General features: G+C 37.8%; 1 protein-coding gene across 9 annotated transcripts in view; it reads right to left on the bottom strand.

Moving 5' to 3' along the window:
• LOC107595013 (armadillo repeat protein deleted in velo-cardio-facial syndrome homolog) overlaps nt 1-8183 on the bottom strand; it is a 150731-nt gene that overhangs the window by 54703 nt on the left and 87845 nt on the right. For all 9 annotated transcript variants that reach the window (XM_016285277.1, XM_016285268.1, XM_016285274.1 and 6 more), the window contains one exon: nt 5367-5986. In XM_016285277.1, the coding sequence (XP_016140763.1) occupies nt 5367-5986 (620 nt within the window). The remainder of the gene's footprint in view (nt 1-5366; nt 5987-8183) is intronic.

The raw sequence follows: 8183 nt of genomic DNA, 5'->3' as shown, positions 1-8183 counted from the left end.
CTTTCCAAACCTGTATGACTTACTTTCTTCTGTAAAACACAAAAGATATTTTATAGAATGTTACCAAACCATTTTGGTTACTCTTGATTTCTACTGTATGGACAAACATTTCTTGAATTTCTCAAAATATCTTATTTTATGTTCCACAGAAGAAAGAAATTCATACAGGTTTGGAATGACATGATGCTGAGTAGCCTAAATGAAGCCTTTAAGAACTTTACAATATTTGTAAATGGAAAACACCTAATTTATAAGTGTCTCTAAATTACAGAGACACTGATTTTTATCTTTAATCAGGCTCTTACTGAATTAACATTTTACTTAAATTAAAATGAATTAGAATGAAACATTTAAAGAGAAATAAGCTATTAAAGTTGGTTTACATTGCAGTTTGTTTACATGCATTTTACCTTGTCGTGGCTGTTTTCAGGCAGAACCTTTAATGTTGTCATATCACACAACTGTATAACACAATTCTGTGTCATTTCTGAATGGATCGAGCGATTTGCACTGTTTATCGCTTATAAAACGTGGCGGAAGCGCAGCGCTGTGCAGGAGACTGATCCTGCTCTGCTTTAACGCGCGGCTGGCGGATGCACCGGTTAGCACCACTTCACAATTTTGGAGTACTTGCTTTTTGCCATTTTGCGTGGGCTGTCATTTAAAACAGCGCCTAATATAAGGTCTCCCTCGCTTCGGCGATTGGCCCACCGGGAATGTCCCGGTGCTCCCGATGGCCAGTAGCTACATCGCTGGGTATGTTCAAGTAAGCTAGATGCCCAGATAATGCGCAATTAGGCTTATTTAACATATCATGATGAGTCTCGAGTTCAGTATTTACACTAAATCTGTGCAGATTTGGCTTACATTAACTTCCTCAAGAAATGAATTAGTAAACATAATTTATGAAAAGTAACCCGCCAAATTGGCTAGTGATTTGACAGCGTTACCCGCCACAGCTGATTTTTACCCGCATTTGGCGCGTTGGCGGGTGTTAATTTCAAACCCTGAAAGGCACCTATTAAAACAACAGTTTTGGTTACAGAATATGGTTCTTTTTTTCTGTGAGACACAGCTCTTGTCTATACATAGTTCACACTTCACAGTTACCACCGGATCAATGAATCAGTGAATTAAACTTAAGTCAAGAATCGTATCAATAAATGAATCAATCGTTTTGGGGTACAAATCACATTGAACGATCAGATGGTGTTCAACTTGATGCAAACATCTGTTTACTGTTTCGGAATGAACAGCTAGCTGGAGAGTAAGATTAGTAGTGAATAACTTTTGACAAATTTTGCTCTGATCCTCACACAAAGCTATTATTCTATCAGCCTTTGGCTATCGTGACTGCTTCTATCATGCTTTTTAACAGCCATGGTCAATGTAATTGCATAGACAGGACCAAATAAAAGTATTAAAAATATCCATATTTTTGTATCATAAAAGAAAAAAATATGGGTTTAGAACCATATTATTTACGAGAGTAAATAATGAATTTCAGCCAAAAAGCTTCTGCCAGAACTCATCAGAAAGATGGCACAATGGTGTCAGGTGCAGAGTGAAAAGATCACTTTGAGACAACGAGAGGGCTCAAAACAATTGTTCATAACACTGCCATTGTACAGATAGTTTCATCTCTTTCCTTCTCTCTCTCTCTCCCTCACACACAAACACACACCCACACACACACACACACACACACACACACAGAGGGCTTTGCAAATTGAAATTACTTAAACAGTTCAGATGCATGCTAAACCCTGTGGACTGAGCGATGGGAATGTCAAGATTTGCATTTAAATTGCTGTCATTGTATATACGAGTGTATTCATAGCAAATGAAAGCACTTCGACTACACATGATGCTCTTCCACAAGATGTGGTGCTCTGAAGTTATTACAACAGATTCTATGCCTCGATAATGAGCCAAATGTTCTTCATGTTCCAGAAATATGTGTGTCTGTGTTTTTTGTTCGTTGCCAGCAAAAACCACAAAGTTATGTGCCCATTACTACATCCATTTTGTTCTCCCATCATTTCCTTTCTCTGAATTATTTATTTCGAGATTTTTTGGATAAATGCCTATGCCTCCGAATAGAAAAAAAAGAGGAAAACCTTAGCACATTTGCAAGAGTTTCATATTATTCCAAGAGTCTCACAGTACCGAGATATCACTCATTTGAATAATCATTCGCTCCACTCTTATAATGAGCAAATTACTTGTGGATTAATGATTACTTGTGGATTCAAGTGAGCAAAAAAAGGAACAGATCTTTCACTTCATTTGACAAATCTGCACCTGATGAAATGAATAGAAAAAAAAGAGGAAAACCTTAGCACATTTGCAAGAGTTTCATATTATTCCAAGAGTCTCACAGTACCGAGATATCACTCATTTGAATAATCATTCGCTCCACTCTTATAATGAGCAAATTACTTGTGGATTAATGATTACTTGTGGATTTAAGTGAGCAAAAAAAGGAACAGATCTTTCACTTCATTTGACAAATCTGCACCTGATGAAATACTTTATAAATAAATCATGAATCACAATAAATAATAATAAAAAAATACTTTTTTTAATAGGTTATACTGTATGGTACTTTATAGAAATGCCCCAAAATACCATGGGTACCATGCCAAAAAAAAAAAAAAAAAAACACACAATAGTATATTAAGCAATTACCGTATCGTCTTCATGTTGAAATTAATGGTAAAATAAAACTTCAAACACTGTTTAACAGTTCCATTAGTGATTCATCAAATACTTTTAAGGAGTAAGTGCTTGTAAAAAAATTTACACTCATTACAGTCATTTCTACTGGAAACTAACTACAGTGGCTTTGCTTATCTGTCTTTGATTCTCTAAAATGAACCAGCTCATAAGCATCATTCTTTCGAGAACTGAACTACATTGATTCACTAGAAAGAACCAACTCATTCAAATAATTTGTTCGGGAATCAAACTATTCTAATAACAAGGCAAATGTTTGATTCACTAAAAACAACCAACTCACTGCAATGATCTGTTTGGGAATTAGACTATACTGGCAGTGCTGCAAGTTAGTAATTCACTTAAAAATAAATTTGTTCGGAAATCAGACTACACTGATTGCTATGTGTGCTTTGCGCTGTATTTTAGCATATTCCGCTTCACAAGAGGAAGAATGCATGTGTGAAAACAATGAACTCAGGATTATTTGAAAACAAAACTGGTACTAAATAAGAACTTGATTCTGTTCTACGTTACTATATAATACTTTTCACCAATCTTTTCAGTCATATAAAGGATGAAATATTTGTCTCTTTCAGCCTACACTATAACTGTTATCAGTTCAGCATGAGCACATAGGAAGTGGTCCCTGGTGGTCTCCAGGGAGATTTCTGCATGACGACCTTATGGCTGCTCTGCTGTGGCACTGGTGGCAGGTGCAGGGAGGATCAGCTAAGGAGAGATGAACCATTAGAGATATGGCTGGAGACGAGACGCCCCCTTTGTCTGGCAGTGTTCACCAGAGACTATTAATCACTCTGACAACAACAGCTCCACTGAGATAGAGAAAGAGAGATAAAGAAGAGACCTAGAGTTGGCTTAACAAATTAAATGCACTATGCAAACACGACACTGGCAACCATTTCTTTGCTAAATGTCGCAATTTTGGCTCTTTTATAATTGCGGGTTTCCAAACTGCAAAGCAGTAAGCTCTAACTAACATATTCATTTTACACATTCATTAGCGAGATTTTTTGTCAGCATCTGTTATTATGGAAATGCTAATGATGGATGCAAAATGCAAGACTTTGACATTCGGAGTAAGAGGGGTGACATCACTGCTAATTACACTATAATTTTGGCACGGATGTACACAAATACATTATGGGCTGAAAAAGAGGAAGTGGTCAAAAGTTGTGTATGCTGCTTGTGACGGTGATTGCCTGCTGTATATGTGTGTGCATCCTAATTAAAAATAAACTGTGTTCCCGCAACACACAGGACTGTCAAAACTGCTACAGATCCTCATAATGAGGAATGTGCTGATACTGACTAGAGGACTATGACAAGGAAAACATGTTTCATGATAACAACATCTCTCCTTTCCTCCCTGTTCTGTCTTAGAAGATAAAAATACTGTAAAAATGTTCTATCTTCATCTACCATAAAGAAAGAAATCACTGACCAAAAAGAAGAGCTCTTCATTCAAAGTGTGCAATCTCTAATTTCAACATCCATCCATCCATCCATTCAATATCAGACTGTACCAATATAAGACTATTAGGGATATAAACAAATTTTGTCTCAATGCCACCTATCATGCCATTTAATAATAATAATACATATCTTTCTGGTTCTCGAATCTGATTGGCTGAGAGCCTTTTCAAGCGGTGCGATATTCTAGTTACAGCAGAATGCCAACTGTTTCATAGGGCTGTGCAAATAATCGAATGCGATGATCATGCGCATCTCATCAGTAAATCCGGTTCCGTGATTAGTAGTAAATCTCCAACACCTGCTTTCAGATAAAGCGGCATTTACTACACAGAGTCATAGTTCACTGACAAGTTACCCAATATCGTGTTCATTATCGGCGCTGTATCACCTGCGATTATGATTCGCGATATTGCGTAACTTGTCAGTGAACTACGGCTCTGTGTAGTAAATGCCGCTCCATCTGAAAGCACTTGATGGAGATTTACAACTAATCACAGAACCGGCTTTACTGATGAGATGCGCATGATCATCGCATTCGATTATTTGCACAACCCTACTGTTTCACTGTTTGTATCACTCCGCTTGCAGTATTTCTCACATCCAGTGTCATGATGGACACTAAAATCCACTATAATTTTTATAAATAATGCTGTTTTGTGTCATGAAATGTAGTTTTAAGAGTTTATTAGGCGAGAATGTGGTTTTTGTTAATAAAGAGAACACCTATTTGAAAATTTGCTTCAACATTTTCATTTAGTTACATTGTTCCGCCATTAGACGGCAACAAGAGACTGTTTTATGAGTTTGTGAGTTTGCAGTAAAGACTTTTATATTGAAAGAGACTGAAACAGGGTTGTAAACAATGAAGTTATTTTTACTTTCAACAACACCTTGTAAGACGCAGTCAACAAATGCGCTGTCATTGGAAAATGCTCTCTGATAATAATCAACATAATACAGAGAGTTTTAATACAGTAATAAAAACTCAGATTTGAATCTTTGGCAGAAGGAATGAGTTCCGCACAAGGAGCTGGAGCACTGAATCTCTTCAATAGGCAATCACATCAAAGCTGCTTACAATCATGGACAAAAGACAGAGCTAACCCACAGCAGCACATGCAAACAAACCAAATCAACGGCACGATTCTTACCTTACGCGGGGGCCGTTGCGCAATGGCTCTCGAATGGTACGTCCGGGCAGTGTGCGGCGGTTAGCCGTGGAATAATCAGGCTCTAGGTCATACGGCTCTTCGTCCTCTGGGCCTAGACTGCGGCGGTCGTCTTCTAGGCCGTAGGGTTCTGGTTGAAAGCGCTCAGGCTGAGAACGATTGAGATCCACAGTGCTACTTCCCATTGGGACTTGAGGCTGGGCCACATGGCCATAGTCGTCCTTGCGGATAGGGAGAGTGTAGCTGTTCTCTGGCCGGTATCCACCGGTGGGCATGTAGGGCCGATAGGGTCTGTAACTGACTCCGCGAGACAGACTTCCATAGTTGTCGGCTACGTCTCCATATCCATCGTGAAGGGCGTAATGGCGAAATTGACTGTCTGGAGTGTCATTGTAGGAGTCGCTGTAATTGTTGTACGAGCGTGTGAGGGTGGAAGTGGCCTGGGGTGTGATGAAGCGCTCGCCGTTTTTCATGTAGCGCCGATCAATAGAGTCAGTGTAGCTTCCCAGTGGAGACGAGCCCTCTGGAAGAGGAAGGCCATCGGGACCCAGCGGCACCTGTCGAACAGTCCGTGTTGTCACTGTCTTGACCATCTTAGTGACCTACGATGATGGAAAAAGCAACAGAGTTAGCAGAATTTCAAGTCGTAATTATTGAAGTGAAAGTTTGTGCTTTTTATGCAGAACTAGAGTGAGCCATTTCCTGTCTTTCATGCCTTGCGCATGGCCTATATGTTATATGAGGGCCATTCAAAATGCAGCTGTTATGTCAGATTGCTCAGATCATAGCAGCCAAAACAACCACAGGCATTTATGAGTGAAGTGCAGCACACTGACTTAGTGGTCTAACATCAGCAGGGAAGTGGATGTCACACTGTGCAGTGAAATGACTGAAGATCTTTTCCAGTTTTTTAAAAGGCTTTGTGTTCATCAGTAACGATACAGCTAGAACTGAAAATATAAGGCTTGTGGGTTCTTGGTTGCAGTTGTTACAAAGTTTCTCATCACAAAAACTTTGTTAACAGTTTCCGTAGCAGCAACAAACAGTCTTTACTACTTAAACTAAGGGACTAATGTTATATTTAGCTATAGAAAACATTTCACATGCTATATTATTTTAAGTAAAAATCAAAAATAATTTTTTTAGACTTGTCAGCACTTATCAACATTAAATGCTGTCCAGTTGTCATTTTGGCTTTTCTTTTTTTTAAAGAAATTATTCTTTTTATTCAGCAAGGATGCATTAAATTCATTAAAACATTCTGACAGTAAAAGCTTTTATAATTTTTACCAAAAAATCATTTGAAATAAATGCTGTTCTTTTAAACTTTCCATCCATCAAAGTATCCTGAAAAAAATGAGAATGAAATTTAAATGAAAGTGAAATACATATAAATCAACTTTTTTTGAAGTATGTCAGTTACATTTCATTTTATTACTGGTTTGTGTAAAAATATATTAACTTTTTCAAATGTGAAAAAAAATTATATCAGTTTATATGTTTACAAACTCAAAATAATTAGCCATTTAGCCAAACTAGTATTTTGCTTACAAAGACAACTTTCTATCTAAACTTTTTTGACCAATGGGGCAGCATTTCATTGTCAACAAGAACTGCTGCTGCTGCATTGTTGCCATTTATTTGACGTTTTTACTAAATGAGGGACTAACTTTCAACACACTCTTTAGAGGAATCTTTAAGTAAACCATTACCACATACTAAAAGAGAACAGTGTAAATGACAACAATAAATCAATCAACATAAGAACTGCCACCAGACTACATGGACCTGAGTGATGTTCTAGTTCTCTGTGACTATCACAGACACTGACGACTTTATGACTCAAGTTAAATAAATCACTATTCCCCTCTGAGTGCTAATCCAGTCCCTTATTCTACAAAATGTCTGCCTGTCAAGAGGATGGAGTGCTGCTGCTCCTGAAGGTTCAATGCTGATACAGAAACCAATTTGCTGCTCAGTGAATTCCACAAAGCAATTAATTGGCTATTTTGTCCATGGCTGTAAATTCATCTTGGAAATTAATGAGCTTGATAAAAATTAATCGTCATTGGAGATGAACCATGATTGCGTGAATTTGTGTGTGAACCCTTACAAGCCACATAGCCAGTTGTCAGTGCGCAAGGGTGGAAAGATCTGTAACCACAGTCACAGCTGTTTCACGTTTACAGACCCCAGTAAGTGTTTAACCAATGGAGTATGCAGCTTTTTTGGGGAACTGCAGTTAATTTTAACAAACATCATTAAGATCAAAGCAGCGATCTCACTGATGGCAATTTAACTGGGGTAGGTCGACAAACTGCTATATGGTTGTTTGCAAGTAGGCATTTACACTCGATTGCAGTATCCAACTGTATTTATGAGGTGAATTACATGTGCAGCTGTAAGGAGAACTGTCTGCACTCCTACTGGTTGTTGTCAGTGTTGCTACTTTGTTGCATCGCCAACTGTCTCTGTTGCTCATAATGTCTCAAACCGGCAACTCAAATAAATGACTAAGTTGCTCCGTTTCTAGTCGCTGTCAGTGTGAACACCCCTTAACACCCACGCATGAAGTTAACATGTTAAAACAGACACCAAAGTGAGATGCAGAGGAGATGCAGAAATCATGCTTCAACAATGAATTTTGAATTGGGTTCTCATTATAATCTTTATTTGATTTTTCTTGATGAAAATTATAAAATAAAATAAAATATACTTATTTGTGCTCATTTAGTGAAATACTGTTTCAAATATGCCTTTTTACTGAGAACTTGCATTAAAAAACTAAATGTTAATCTT

The sequence above is a fragment of the Sinocyclocheilus grahami genome, unplaced genomic scaffold (assembly GCF_001515645.1).
Source record: "Sinocyclocheilus grahami isolate Dianchi unplaced genomic scaffold, SAMN03320097.WGS_v1.1 scaffold195.1, whole genome shotgun sequence".
NCBI lineage: Eukaryota > Metazoa > Chordata > Actinopteri > Cypriniformes > Cyprinidae > Sinocyclocheilus > Sinocyclocheilus grahami.
This window is presented reverse-complemented; position numbering and strand designations above follow the sequence as displayed.